At 34.9% G+C, this 14965-nt stretch overlaps 2 protein-coding genes across 11 annotated transcripts in view; one reads left to right on the forward strand and one right to left on the reverse strand.

Moving 5' to 3' along the window:
* CASK (calcium/calmodulin dependent serine protein kinase) overlaps positions 1 to 14965 on the forward strand; it is a 419618-nt gene that overhangs the window by 243757 nt on the left and 160896 nt on the right. The window lies entirely within an intron of this gene.
* GPR34 (G protein-coupled receptor 34) lies at positions 3692 to 11002 on the reverse strand. The gene is made up of 3 exons (XM_090264604.1): positions 10925 to 11002; positions 10193 to 10291; positions 3692 to 5824 (listed from the first exon to the last, which is right to left on the reverse strand). Exon 3 carries the CDS (start codon positions 5722 to 5724, stop codon positions 4609 to 4611), a length of 1116 nt encoding a protein of 371 aa, XP_090120730.1. The 5' UTR covers positions 5725 to 5824; positions 10193 to 10291; positions 10925 to 11002; the 3' UTR covers positions 3692 to 4608.

Below are 14965 nucleotides of genomic sequence, written 5' to 3' on the forward strand. Positions count from 1 at the left end.
TTAGACACAAGGGCACAGGACGTACAAGAGACTTGTATGGTTTCTAATAGTAAAAATGTGGAAACCACCCAAGAACCCATTGTTAGGGGAAATGGAAAATTGAACTGTTGTGTATTTGCACAACAAAACATTTTGCGTAAAAAAACCACTGTGCATCAGTGAAAATCAAAGAGAACTATATATGCCGACATAAGCTACTTTGAGTGAAAAAAGTTTACAAAAGACTGCAATAATAGGATACTATTTCTATAAATTTTAAAAGCAAAAACTAATGTGTATTGTTATGCATACATATGTTATAAAAGTGTAAGATTATATATCAGAATGATATACACTAACTTCAGGAGAGAAGCTACCTTGAGATCAGCTTTAGTATATCTAAACTTTTCGGATTGTGTGGGTACAAGAAAACAATTAAGCAAAGAAGCCAAAACATTAACAACTGTGCAGTTTGGATAAGTGCTCAGCAGCCTGTTAAATGCTGTTTTCCCTTTTTCGTATGTTTGAAATGTTTCATTAAAAAGATTATATGTGGAATTACCAAATCATAGTATAACTGCAACACTTCATTTTTGCTCCTGAAATAATTTGCATCATCAACACCTGTATTCAAACCATAATTAGAAACCTTTGCAAAGTTCATCTTATGACAGTTCCTTATGCATTTCCTGGGCCAGATGCAAAATTAGTAAGGATGAGATGCTCTGATTTGGTTTGATTTTCTTCTGTTCAACCTGTATCCTTTTGTACTGGATTATCGTCTATATTTCAGGCAGAGCTTTCACAGAGTGTACAAATGTTAATAGCTAGAAAACTAGTATTTAGGATTTTGGTTATTTGACATCACACAATCTTGATGAGTGATAAGCAGAATTTTTTGCCCCAAGTATGTATTAATGCCAATTTATATATTTTTTAAAAGATATCTCAGTAATTACCATTGTGCTTGAACAGAATGAAATGAAAATGAAAAACATTTTCTTAGCAGAGGCAATGTCTATGAAATAAAAGTCAACCAACTTGCATCCCCTCCTGTAAAATACAAATGATATATACATCACAGTGCAATGAGGATTCAATAGTAATAATGCATGTCAAGCACCTGGCACAGTAAAGGGCATGTAAATAAATATATTTTACTTTGATTCCCATTTCCTCACATGCAAACTTGAAGAGGGGAAATGAGAAGCAAAGTAGAAGTTTAGGACAAACCTAGCTAGCACTTCCCTTCCAGTTCTGAGTCTGCTGTTACCACCACCAGACCAGACTGAACTGTGGTACTACAGCAGCCACTTACAGGAACGTGTTCTCAACGGGGCCATATAGCTATGAAAAAAAGACACTGCATCAACCAGTGTGAGGATGTTTCTATCTCATCTGAGTTGACGTAATTCAGATTATATTCTGAGTTTCAAATGCTTTCTTCTTTTCAAAAATACAAGTTTCTTTACAAGTTCATGGTGCCTGTTGGAGTCATTAATTTGTCCTATAAGTCATATATCATTGAAGGAATACTTAGAGATGTGTATTCTGTTCCACTGATAAGTTTATCTTTGCATCTATGCCACAGAGTTCTCCTTATTAAAAGATAAGAATATATTTTAATATCTGGTAAAGTAAATTTCTATTTATATTTTGAAAGGCTAAAAATGATTAACCCATTAACATGTTTCTGTAAAATTCAGGTTGCCTGTTGAGAGAACTCAATTTCATGCTGTTTTTTCTCTTATGGATAACTTTCAGTAAGGCTTTGCTTCAAAGAGCTGTAATTATTAGTTCTACTTTTGTATCAGCAGGACTGAAAAGTCCGTTTTTAAAAAAAGTTGAAAATAAAACCTTCTGTACTAGAACAGGATTTTCTTTTTCTAGTGACCTGATCTTAGAAGTTCAACCACCATCAAACCCAGCTCTGCCCAGAATACTTTTTCAAATCTAACAGACAGCAATACTCAGCATTTAGGTCTCCCTCTAGCAGCCAAGCAGTTAACTTTGCCCTTGTTTGGTTTTGCATACATGAGATGTTATCTAGAAACTTTTTCTGGAGACTTTTTGTAAGGGGAGGATACATTACTTCTGAATTTCCTTTTTCTATATGCTTCTAGAACTAAACCTTGGGTTGGAAGAAGTAGGGACAGTGTTTCCTGCTTGCGTACACTAACACTTAGTGAAAAATTAAATTTAGTAAGTCAGCATGTTTTTTTCTAAAAATTTAGACACATTCTCAGGATTCAGGTTACTCTGAGGCATGTTATTAGTGAACAAAATTTGTTATGAGCTCATGGGCAGGTTGACTTTCATCAAAATTTATCTTACCACAAATATTATGGCAAGATTTAACTCAATGTACTTTTTAATTTTTTAATGAATACTATTGTATAGGGTTTTATAGAGCTCATCTCACTTAATAAAATTTTGAGACAGCTTCTAGAACTATAAGTCCATTTGTTTACTTTAATATTTCATAAAAGTAATAATAATAAATAATGTAATTTAACCACTCACGTTATATGTTTACAAGAGATACATGTAGGAATATAAAAGATTTACCAGTAATGTAAAAAAAATTAATTTTGAACACATGAGGGAAAAGCAATATTTAAAATGATATAAACAAAGATGCTGAATTTCAGATAGGTGGTGTTAACATCATCAAAGCAAGGCAATTAATAAAAGTGATAACTTTTCTGAGCCTCTAATTTTTCTGTAAATTTTAATTTTTATTCTCAAATGGTTTTGTTTTTTAAATACAATTCTGCGTTGACCTATTCTTTATTCAACCAATTGTGTGCACTTATTGAAATAGGGCTGAGCACTAATTGTATACAAGCCAAATCTCATGAAAATTAATTTAGCCCTAACAAAATTCTTCATACTTTTTTTTTCATCCTCTTCAATGTTGATTTCTCATCCCATGGCCTACCTGAAGTTCCAAGAAGTGTTCTGACTATAAATAATTCTTATACTCTGATAGAAACTTATGAATGGTTCCTTGGAGTTTGCTCGAACAGGCTTTTACATATTCAGTCAATGGCGTTCTGATTCTGTGTTTGACCAAAGAACAAATGCCAGCCAAACTTCTGAGAATGGTTGCCTTAATGACATCCCTTTGTTACAATTGTATGAGGTTCTCTGCAGTTATGACCAGATAGGACTAGGGAAAAAAAGAAATATATCCTCTTTTTTAATTCTCTTAAGCACCTCTTCCTCCCTCATTTCCTGTCTCATTCATTCAATTATTCAACAAATATGTATTGGTCTCTTGTATGCCAGGCAAGGCACTGAATAAACTCTGGGAGTCAGTGATGAATACGATTCTTTCTTTTAGATGTTACTCTTTAGTTATTTTTGAACATTCATGAAAATTTCAGAATTTGCTCCTTCTAATTCTAATCTACAGTGTTCTTTATGATTATGAACTATTTCAAACACTCAGAAATATACCAAAAATAATATAACAAATACCCATATACTACCATACAGGTTTAACAGACATTACCATGTTTGCCTCAAATCTCTCCAGATATAACCATTAACTTTAAGTTGGTGTGCATGTTGTGTATATTACCATGCATGTTTTTAAAATTTGTATTGTGTATCTATAGATCCATAAAAAACATGGTACTGTTTCATGTACTTTTGTATTTTACATAACTGCTTTCATATGTTACAAACTCTTTTGCCGTTTGTTTGTTTTTTTCAACATTGTTTTTGAGAATTCTGTTGATGCATGCAGGTGTAGTTCATTTCACTGAAATGTCGTGCTGTACTCCATTTTGTAAAGCCACAGTTTAGTTCTCCATTCATTCCTGATGCATACTCACTTAGGTTGTTTCCAATTGTTTACTGTTATGAACAGCAGTTCACTGAACATCATTACATATGCGTTCTTGTACATGTGTTTGAGGTTCTATAAGATGTATAGGCTATGCACAGCTTCAATTTTACTCTATCAAAGTGTGGTTCAAGGTGGCTAAGTTTTAAGCCCTGTTGCTCAGCTATTGAATTCTTAGCTCATCTGTTGTTTGATTTTACTGCACAATATTTAAATTCTTTCCATTTTATCTAGGCAGTGGTAGGTATTGGGTCATTTAATTTTTTATTAGAAGTTTATTATAATTTCATCTGTTATAGAGGTTTAGGCATCAATGAATACAGTGGCAAATTTTACAAACTTTTTAAGAGATGATCAGCATATATTTTCTGACATTTTAAAATCAGTCTGCACGTCATTTAGCTTACTTTTAAACACACTGTGAGTTAGTATTAGGTACTTGATTTTGAGTAACTACTTTAGTGACTTGAGAAACTATGGCATTTCCTTTCATCATTTTGTTGTTAAAGCCATAAATGTCATTTAACTTTATAATCTATGTCAAGAGTGTTAGCTTAACAGTATATTTTGAAAAAAATTTACATAGAGATTTAAAATCTAGTGATAGGCGTAAGCTTTTCTTTTTCTTGAAATATATTACAATTAAGCAAATGAAATATCACAAATAAGAAAAGAGCTTTGAGAAGATCTGAGCCTTGTAATGCTTGAGTTTTGTTTTGTAACATTTAGTTCCTCAGGGAATTAAGAGGCTTTTTAATATGTTTACCTCAAATGCTTTAAGAAGTAGTCTGAATTTTAGCTGCAGCTGATGTATCATGAAGGGAGTATCCTGGTTTAAATTCTGAAGTGCTTTCGCTCCTGCTCGATTCCCCTTGAAATCCTCTAGAAAGAAGTTGGCACATTATTTTGCGGATATTACTAGACATCAGGAAATACATGACTGGATCTAAGCAGCTATTGAAAGATGAGAAAACCAGCATAATCTCATTGGTTTTGTGAATGATTTCCTTCCAATAACAAGATGGCACATTTAGCTGTAAAGAAATATAGACAAATCGGAAGGCATGATAGGGAACAAAACATATAGTAAAAATGATAAGCACAATAAAGGAATTCCGGGCTGTAGTGGCATATTTGCCAGAATTAGGAAATTTTGACCTCCTTTTAGAAATTCTCAATAGATTCTTTCCAATCTTAATATATGAAAGGATTATTAGGAGGAAAATTATCCAAAACATTACCACAAGAAGTAAATTAAAAATTGCTTCTCCTTTTGCATTAAGCTTATCTCTGTAATGGAAACACATTGTGGAATTGTGACCTCCTTTCTTAAGGGTTAAAATAATCATAGTTAAAAATCCAGCAAAAGCAACTGTCCATACTGTACAGCAAACATAAATACTTTGTTTGGTTGTTACTGCCTTTCGTTGTTGTATAGACCGATTAATTTTTATGTAGCGATCCAAACTGATGAATCCAAGCAAGATAATGCTAATGTACATGTTCATATAAAACAGTGTTCCCACAACCTTGCAAAGAATCACACCTAGTGTCCACTTGTTTTGGTTAATGTGATACATTATTCGGAAAGGGAGGCAGAAGATAAGTAAGAGGTCTGCAATGGCTACATTAAGGAGGTAAATCTGAATGGAATTTCTTTTGCGGTGGATACCCAGAAATACATAGAGGGCAATTATGTTTCCAACCAGTCCCACAATAAAAATAACAGAGTAGAATGCAGTTAACACACTAGAGAGTAATTTTTCATCCATGGAGCAGGCAGTAAAATTCGGTGTTTCTGAGAAGTTGTATGGCGATTGGATGCTGTGGTTGGTTACAAAGACTGCTCCCTGAGAGGAAAAAGGCCACCTGCTGACTGAAGTAGTTGTCATTGTAATGGTGTGACTTCTCTTCTTCTGTAGGGATCAAAAAGTGAAGATACCAGATGACATGTTCTTCGTATGTAGCTTTTATAAGGTCTTCAGATATTTCCTACAACAGAATGCCAAACATTGAATCATTTACTAGTTTAATAAGTTACTTTCACTCCAAGCATAAATAATAAAAATTTTTTCAGACATTGTAAGGAGCTTTATTTTTTATCCTACTTTGGATCATTTGAGTATCTACACTGTATGTGTAGCAGCATTGTGGTATTAAAATCAAGCAGCAAAAATATAATAGAATCTTATGGAATATCCTGCTCTAACCTTTCCTATGGCTGTGGTATATGTTCAAGGTTTATTTTATTTATTAAAATAAATAATTAAAATATGAAATCATCTTTGTTTAGGAAGGTTGTTATGGGAATAGGGATGGAATTGTAGAGAAATGACAGCTCATATTTTTCAAAGATAAGCTTCAACTTCCCTAAAGGTAGTTAGTTATAGCCACAATTGAGCTGGGCCCACTGCTGCCTTGACTCCTTCCCTCATATGTGGCATTCTTTCATTCTGACACTCATTGTCACATGGGATGTGACAGGTAAACTGTGGCAGTCTCTCATTCCATTGTAGGAATAGAGAAGAGGGTCCTAAATGTCTTCCTTTTCAACCTGAGACCAAGTAGAATGTATTTAAATCATCTGCCTACAGGGGCATGCAATTAGCATAGGCCCAGGGAGCAGAGCACTTGCCTCATTAGGCAGACTCTCGTAACACTGCACAGGAGAGCAAAGTAGCCAAATAAAAACAAGTTAGGTGACAGTACTGTCAGTGAGTCAGGTCAGAAAGTCTCCTGACCTAGAAGAGTAGAACATAGAGTAATAATGTAGATGGAAACAGATGTGCATCCAAAATTTTGAAAGTAACTAACTACAGCCTAAATATGCCCTGAGTTAGGTAATTCGAGAGTAGACCCTTATAAGAAGATAGTGTGTGAATTCCACATGTTTGTGGCAGCAGAGAATCTTAGCAATGCCACTTGTTACTGGTCCTTTCCTGAGCATTGCCTGCTATGGAGAGCTCAGTGTGAGAGGTCATCATAAAGAGCTAGAAGACGTGAGGAGAGGGTTCCAAGAGATCTCATCTCATTCCTTTCTTAGAATGACTGCCTTTTTCTCTACAGCAGTCTCTTAGCAGGTATAAAATAAAGATATTCAGACCAAGGTTATCAAAATCACACCTAACTACCTCTGTGACATTGGGCAAGTAATTTAATCTTCTCTAAGCCTCAGTTTTCTTGTTTGTAGAAATGCAAAATACATATGAAGAACTTAACCCTGGAATGTAAGCGCTCAATAAAAGTTAGCTTTTAAAGAAAACACCTATTGATTAATCTCATCTTAGTAAATATTTCATACCTGACTGAGTACTGCTTGAAAAACAAAGGCAAAACAAGACAGACCCTGCTCTCAGTAAGTGCTTCTGTGGGCATGTGCATTCAAACTCTGAATACTGTGATGTCACGTGGATTGGAATCACAGTAATTCACTTCCTGAGTTGGCATTTTACACAAAGAAAAATATTTGGAAGAACTTAGCCTTTCTTAACTCTACCTATAATTTGATCAGAAGAAATCATTTTGGAAGAGGGTAAAGTTCAGGTTTTAAAGTGTTTCCATGGCAGAGGAACTGGTGAAGAGGAAGTTATGTAATCCTTGGTTAACAGCCCTTTTCTGGAGTTCAGGGCAGTAGAAGGAGGAAGGCAAGAGGACAATCTAGTCTCATGTGCCTCAGCTGCAGAAAGACAGATCTCATAAAGTTGATAGAAACTTCCAGGCATGTTTCTTGTGTTATGAAATGCTAAAAAGGAAAGGGTAATCTAGGAAGACTGGCAGGCTGCCTAAAATGCAACTGATAATGCAATCTAAACTACCAGGAAGGGGAAAAGGGCGCCTATAGAGGGACTGCATTGTGTGGGCACATAGGGAGCTGGCAGAGGCTCAGGTAGAAGCTCTCATAGCCACTGACGGAAGAGAGCTAAGGCATCACAAGTGATGCGGTTTTGAGAGCTCATAGCTGAAATGACTTTAAAAACTATAATTCTTTTCTTCTCCGCAGCTACATTTTAAACTCCATTAGGGTTTAAAGACCAAGTCTATTTTGTTTACCTCTGTGTACCAAGTGCTTCGCACAATAAATCCTGTTGAATGAAAGAGGGGATTTAGTTGAAAACTGTGTAAAGGTCTACATGAGGATATGAAGATCAACTGTATAGCAAGGGCTTTCGCTGCCTTAACAGAAGCACAATTGCAAGTGACTGCAGTTGCCATACTAGTAGTGTGATGTGGCAGCAACAAAAACTAACTCCTTTTTGGGTTGAATTCTTAGATCGGGGGTGTTTTAATGAAGATTGTTAATGCTAATCAGGTTCTGACCCAAGCTGGTAGGGTTCTGCCCAGAATGCAGAGTTTCATCTTCAGCAGCACACTTAGAAAAGGCCACAGAGCCACTGGGGAGAAGAGCCCAAATCATGTCATAGGAACAAGTTGAAGGAAATAGGCACCTTTCCCTGGAGATGTGAACGCTTAACAAAGACATGAAGAAAAGGATTTCACCTTAAATATGTACCTTCAGAAAGCAGAACAAGAATGAATGGGTAGAAATGGCAGAGACACATGTTGCTTTCTCTTAAGGAAATGCTTTTTTTTTTTTTTTTTTTTTTTTTAAGAATGAAATCATCTGTTTGGGAGGCAGTAAGGGTCTTACCACCAGAGATTGTCCACATAACTACCAACTGGGTACTTTGTGGAAGAGATTTTCAGTGGTTCTCATTCCTGGCTGCATATTAGAATCCCCTTGAAGGCTTTATAAAGACACCGATGCTTGGCCTCATCCCCAGATCTGATTAAATTGGTCTGGAATGGACTCCAGGCAATGATTTCCTTTAAAAGGTCCTCATAGGATTCTAATGTGCATGTAGAATTGAACCCTTGAGCTAGACAGCTGAACTATTAACTAATATTTATTTAGCATTTGCTGTGTGTTAAGCACATTTATGATATTTCATTTACATAGTCCTTGTAATAACCATGTGAGGTAACTATTACAAAAGAGGACATGAAAGATCAAGAGGTTATGATCATACCTATGACCACACAGATCTTAAATGGCAGTACCCAAGCTGGGACTCGGGTCTGTCTAGCTTTTAGAGCCGCTGATCCTTTTCACCAAGCCTCTCTCCTCCTAATCACATATGACCAACATTTTCTTTATTAATGATGAGTTCTGTCAGCAGTGTTTTGACATGATTCCTTTAACATCATCCACATTAGCAATTCTAAGAAGAGATTATGCCATCTAGCTTGACTTCTTTGGAAAAAGTATTAATCTTTTTATTTGCTATGTCCATGATAGCAAGTAGTAAGTACAGTCAAAACTCAGTTCTCAAACATGTCCCGTCCAGAACAGTTGGGTTCTTGACCCAACAACCGTTTCATGCTGATACCTGTATGATCAGTCATGCATCTTTTAGGGGACAAACAAAGGAGAGAATGTGCAAGTATGAGTATGATTCAGACTTCGAACAAAAAGCTTCTCGAACACCCTTCCAGAACAAATTAAGTTTGAGAACTGAGGTTCCACTGCACAGAGTATGCAGAATCACAAATCATTCATCAGAATGTTTACCACTTACCCCAGAGCATAGCTTTTGCAACTTCCTTCTAGGCCTGATAGCCTTAATCAAGATGTTTCTAGAAAGCTGTTAGCATGTATGTTAACACATATTCTGAAACCATTTGCCTCAACTCTAACCTACAAATAAATAATAGACAAGACTGCCAGTAAACCTTTCTGGTTTTGTTTTATTTTCAAGCTTAAAGAAAATAAAGCAAAAGCAGTGCATTTGTTTAAATAGGAATAATAGCCATCATTTAGAACCATGTATTAGATGGCTAGTGTTCCGTCATTTATTGACAAATTAACAGGTAAAATTCTGCTTTAAATGTAATGGCTGCATTTTGCCTCCTTTACAATGTGTCAATAAGGTTAAATCTGATATTTAACCACAATCTGTGTTCTTAAGACATTTATGATGTTTTTAAAACTACTTATTTTATTTGTTAATAATTGCCAGTGAAGACAGGAAATGAGCCACTGTGTTCACATAGTAGACAAATTTCTCAGTGGATAGTACTTGTGACTCATGTGCTATATTGAAGTGGTCACAATGGTTTTCTGATAGGAGATGGTAAATGATTTTGTAATGTTGTTACTTGCCAAATCCTGCCCTTGCAACCCTGTGTTAGTGCTGCATTGTACCCACCGCCACCCTACCTTTGCCAGTATTTTTCAACTGGTTCATGTAGGAACTTCATGAACCCAACAGATTCCACTGTGGCCCCCAATGAGCTAACGCTTTTTAAATGCAATTCGGGTATAATTGTGCAAACATCACATTGCTGTGTTTAAGGACATACCTGTTTGGCGACAGTGGCAACCTATCACCACTTGTAGTTTGACTGAATCATGATAGTGACTGAATCATTCAGGCCATATGTCAAAAATTGCATTAATTGCTGCATACAGAATGAAAATTGAAAGCATGTTATTTTGGAAATAATACTATTAATAGTACATTAGGTTTTGTTATAAACTTAACTGTCTAAAACCCCATTTTTAAAAATTCTAGTTAGTTGAATTAATTAAAATATATTTTGCTTTTCTCTAATATTTACCTTATTTACTTCTGAAGCACAAAGCTTAAAATTTAATAAATCTGGTAATTACCATAAAATCATAACAATATAATAAAGAAATAGTATCAGTGAAACCAGGGAGACAGCATAACTTAATAAAGTTAATAAGTTAAACATCCTTTATAATCCATTGGAAATAAAATCTGTTGCATATGAAAATAACTTTTAATTGGTGTAAAGAGATCTGCAAATCTTTCTGGCAATATACAAAATACAGTATACACAATGTGGCAATACTGGGAGTATGAGCTTAAATACTTCCAGTGTCCTAAAGGACTTCAAGTAACTAAGAAGGCAAGTCAAAGCAAGGCAGAAGCATCATTCAAGCAATTTATTCAAGTTTCTAAAAGCAAAGGGTCACCATGAAGCAGGTTTCACTTTTAATATTCAGATATGTCAAATTTTAACTCAAATAAAGGATCGTTAATGTAGTTAGAATCAAGGACTACTCACAGTTCAGGCTTCCTGAAGTAAAAGGCACTGAAGCCCAAGCTTCCCTAGACACAGAGCCTCTTCTTGTTGTGTCAGCTGGGTTCCTCCATCCGGTCCGTGGTGCAGTTGGCTACGGTTTTCTTCTTGTTTAACATTTGCATGTGGTAACAGGTTTTTTTTCCCTTTTCTTTCTTTTTTCAATATGACAACCCTCCAACTTCATGTGAAATTATTAAAAAGCCCCACCACTATGTAGCAACTTTATCTATAAGCTCAGTGAACATTTAACTTTAGGAAACTATTTAATCTTTTATATGAACACTTTCACCTTGACAATCATGGGAAGTTTTCCCTTAGTCCTAAAAATAAAGAAGCTTTATAAATTCTCAGCAGAGATCATGCATTTTTTATTTTTTCTAAGAAATGATACAGAATATGCTATATGAACTTTTTAAAAAATATTATTTATAAAGCATAACAGCAGGGGTAAAGATACATAAGTAAAAACATAAACTCACACATCACAAAATAATACATGTGGTGTTATACTATTATGTAATACAATAAATACAATACTTCATTAATTTTATATCTGATCACACTTTAGAATTAATTTTCTGTTAATGCATTTTATATCCTGAAAAATGTATAATTTTAGTAAAGCAATATTTAATCAATATAATTAAATACTAGTCACTATTGCTAATTCAAGATTTCACATAATTTTTAAATTTAAGAAGGATCTTTCTCATGATACAACTGTTATTAGAGCTCATAAGAGCATGTTCCACGCTGTGACAATATTGAGATCAAGTTCTGATAGTTCTATGAAATGTAAATTGTTGTTTATAAGAGTTGCTCGTTCTTGGGGAAAATTTTTTCTTTCTTTTTTTAAGATTTTATTTATTTATTTTTAGAGAGAGGGAAAGGGAGGGAGAAAGCAGGAGAGAAACATCAATGTGTGGTTGCCTCTTGCATGCCCCTAACAGGGGACCTGGCCTGCAACACAAGCATGTGCCCTGACTCGGAATCGAACTGGCGACACTTTGGTTCACAGGCCAGTGCTCAATCCACTGAGCCACACCAGCCAGGTCTTTTTTTTTTAATGTCCAGAATTTAGACTTTATGTTGTAGGTAACAGTAAGCCATAAAGCATGGTAAACAGACCCTTATTTGACCAGGTTTGTTGATGAACTACTGTGAAGAAGTAGAGCATAAATTGACTTCAACTTGTGTGGCTCTGTGCTATATGGACTTTTAAAACACAATCATTGAATTTGTTTCTTTCTAGATTCATTTTAGAAATGTAGTTATTCACATAAAATGGCATTCCTGTATTGAATAATACTGAAGTTAGTAATGAATTATTTTATTCATTAACTTTTTAAAATTCTGTTTGATCTATACATTATTTTAGCATATTTTCATGTATTCCTTTAAGAGCTTAGGTTTATTTTCTAAAACAATCTTATAATTTTAGCACGAGATGAGAATTGTAATGGTATTCTTCCTGGTTTATCACCGTGATAAACTCTCCCATGTAAATTGAAATATCTTCTATATTTAAAAAAAAACAATAAAGGAATTCTGCAGTTTTTGTTTTGGTCTTAATCTGATATTTAACCACTATCTGTCCATTTGTGTAATTGCTGGCCCTGCATTTTAATGTGATTTTCTTTTTTGGTTGTCATTGAAAATGAAGAAAAGTTAATTTTTATTTTCCCCATAATAGTCCCTCTGCACTTTGGTTACACTTAATAATATTAAAGTCATTGAGCTTTAGCTAACATTCTAATTATTTCTGGGCACATACACTTTTCTGAACATCACATTCTTCAGAACTTTTAGTTTGTTATAAATATGACACATGGAACAGAATACTTTTAATTGCTAGAATAAAATAATTTTCTAGCTCTTAAACCTCTTCCCCCTCCCCCAAACCTCTACACTGGCCTGGTTTGAGTACTTTATTAGTCTGGCAAGAATTTTGTGTATATATTTTGCCAATATAGCTCCTAGGGCAAGGGAAACAAAGGGAAAAAAAAAAAACAAAGGGAACTACATCAAATTTAAAAGCTCCTGCACAACAAAAGAAACCATCAACAAAATGAAAAGGGAACCCGCTGAATGGAAAAACATATATCAGATACATCTGATAAGGACTTAATTTCCAAAATGTATAAAGAACTTATAAAACTCAACACCCCCAAAAAAAATCTAATTAAAAAATGGGCAAAGGACCTGAATAGACATTTCTTCAAAGAGGACATACAGATGGCCAATAGGCATAAGAAAAAATGTTCAACATTACCAATCATCAGACATGCAAATTAAAACCACAATAAGATACCTCCTCACACTTGTCAGAATAGCCATCATCAATCAATCAACAAACAAGTGCTGGCGAGGATGTGGAGAAAAGGGAACCCTACTGCACTGTTGGTGGGAATGCAGACTGGTGCAGCCACTGTGAAAAACAGTATGGAGTTTTCTCAAAAACCTAAAAATAGAACTGCCTTTTGACCCAGCAATTCCACTGCTGGGAATACAGTATTCCGTCACTTATGGCAGGTATTACGTTCTAGACCCTGCCCCCGCAAAGTAAAAACCTTACATTTATTCTACACTCTTAAACCTATGTGACTTTAACAACATACATATACAGTACCGCAAAATTCCACGATATAGCGAAAAATCTGCGATAAATAATTAAATATAATATTTTTTAAAATGCTGTGATACAGTGAGGCCGCAATAAGTGAACCGCATTATAGAGAGGGACTACTGTACTAATTCGAAAGAATATATGCATCCCTATGTTCATAGCAGCGTTATTTACAATAGCCAAGATCTGGAAACAGCCCAAGTGTCCATCAGTAGATGAGTGGATAAAAAAGCTGTGGTACATTTACACAATGGAATACTACATAAAAAAGAAGGAAACCTTACCTTTTGTGATTGCATAATATTCTCCAGGTCTATCCATGCTAAGTAAAATAAGCCAGTCAGTGAAAGACGAATACCATATGTGATCTCACTTATATATGTAATCCAATAAACAAAATAAACTGACAAACAATCTAGAACCAGAGGCATGGGAACATGGATCAGACTGACAGCTGTCAGAAGGCAGGAGGGAGACAGGACTGGATGAAAGAAGGTGAAGGGATCAGCAAAGTTCATATATGCATGACCCACAGACAAGTGTGGTGATGGTCAGAGGGAAAGGGAGGGCAATGGGGAGAGGTGGGCAAAGGGGGGATGGGGACATCTGTAATAGTGTAAACAATAAAGTAAAAAAAAAATTTTGTGTGCACATATTGTTTTAAAAAATAACGTTAATTTTACCATCTTAATGATTTTTAAATTTACAGTTCAGTAGCGTTAAGTACATTTATATTGTTGTGCAACAGATCTCTACAACTTTTTCATTGTGCAGAAATAAAGCTCTATACCCACTAAGCACTAATTTCCCCTCCCACCCTGGCAACCACCTTTCTGCTTTCTTTGGTTTTGACTACTTTATGTAATTTGAGTGGAATCATACAATATTTGTCTTTTTATGACTGGCTTATTTCATTTAGCATAATATCACCAAGTTTCACTCATGTTGCAGTTTGTAACAGGATTTCCTTCTTTTGAGGTTGCATAATATTACATTTTATATCCACATGTTCTTCATCCATTCATCTGTCAGTGGCCATTTGGGTTGCTTCGACCTCTTGGCTGTTGTGAATAATGCTGTGATAAACATGGGTGTGAAAATATATTCAAGATCCTGGCATAGTTTTTTATGACTAAATAGATGTTTATTAGCATTTATCAAATCAAATATAAATATTTTCTTCTCTATTATGTTAGCTGTTTTTCCACACCTAAGCCATCCCTTTTCAAAATACTAATTCTGCTTTTTAAAGCTTCAGTTTTATTGCCCTACTGTGACCAGATTTGAATATAATCCTTTTCTAGTTCTTCCTTATATGAACTTTTTCCTGTTCATTCTGAACCTCTCTACTTTGTGTCTCTATGTTCTTAGCTCAATCCTATATATCCTCTTCCCCT

The sequence above is a fragment of the Furipterus horrens genome, unplaced genomic scaffold (assembly GCF_987537825.1).
Source record: "Furipterus horrens unplaced genomic scaffold, mFurHor1.1.pri manual_scaffold_17, whole genome shotgun sequence".
NCBI classification, from domain to species: domain Eukaryota; kingdom Metazoa; phylum Chordata; class Mammalia; order Chiroptera; family Furipteridae; genus Furipterus; species Furipterus horrens.

Bases quoted from the DNA above. Each gene is read 5' to 3' on its own strand.
- GPR34 (XM_090264604.1), bottom strand. From the start codon at position 5,724: ATGACAACTACTTCAGTCAGCAGGTGGCCTTTTTCCTCTCAGGGAGCA.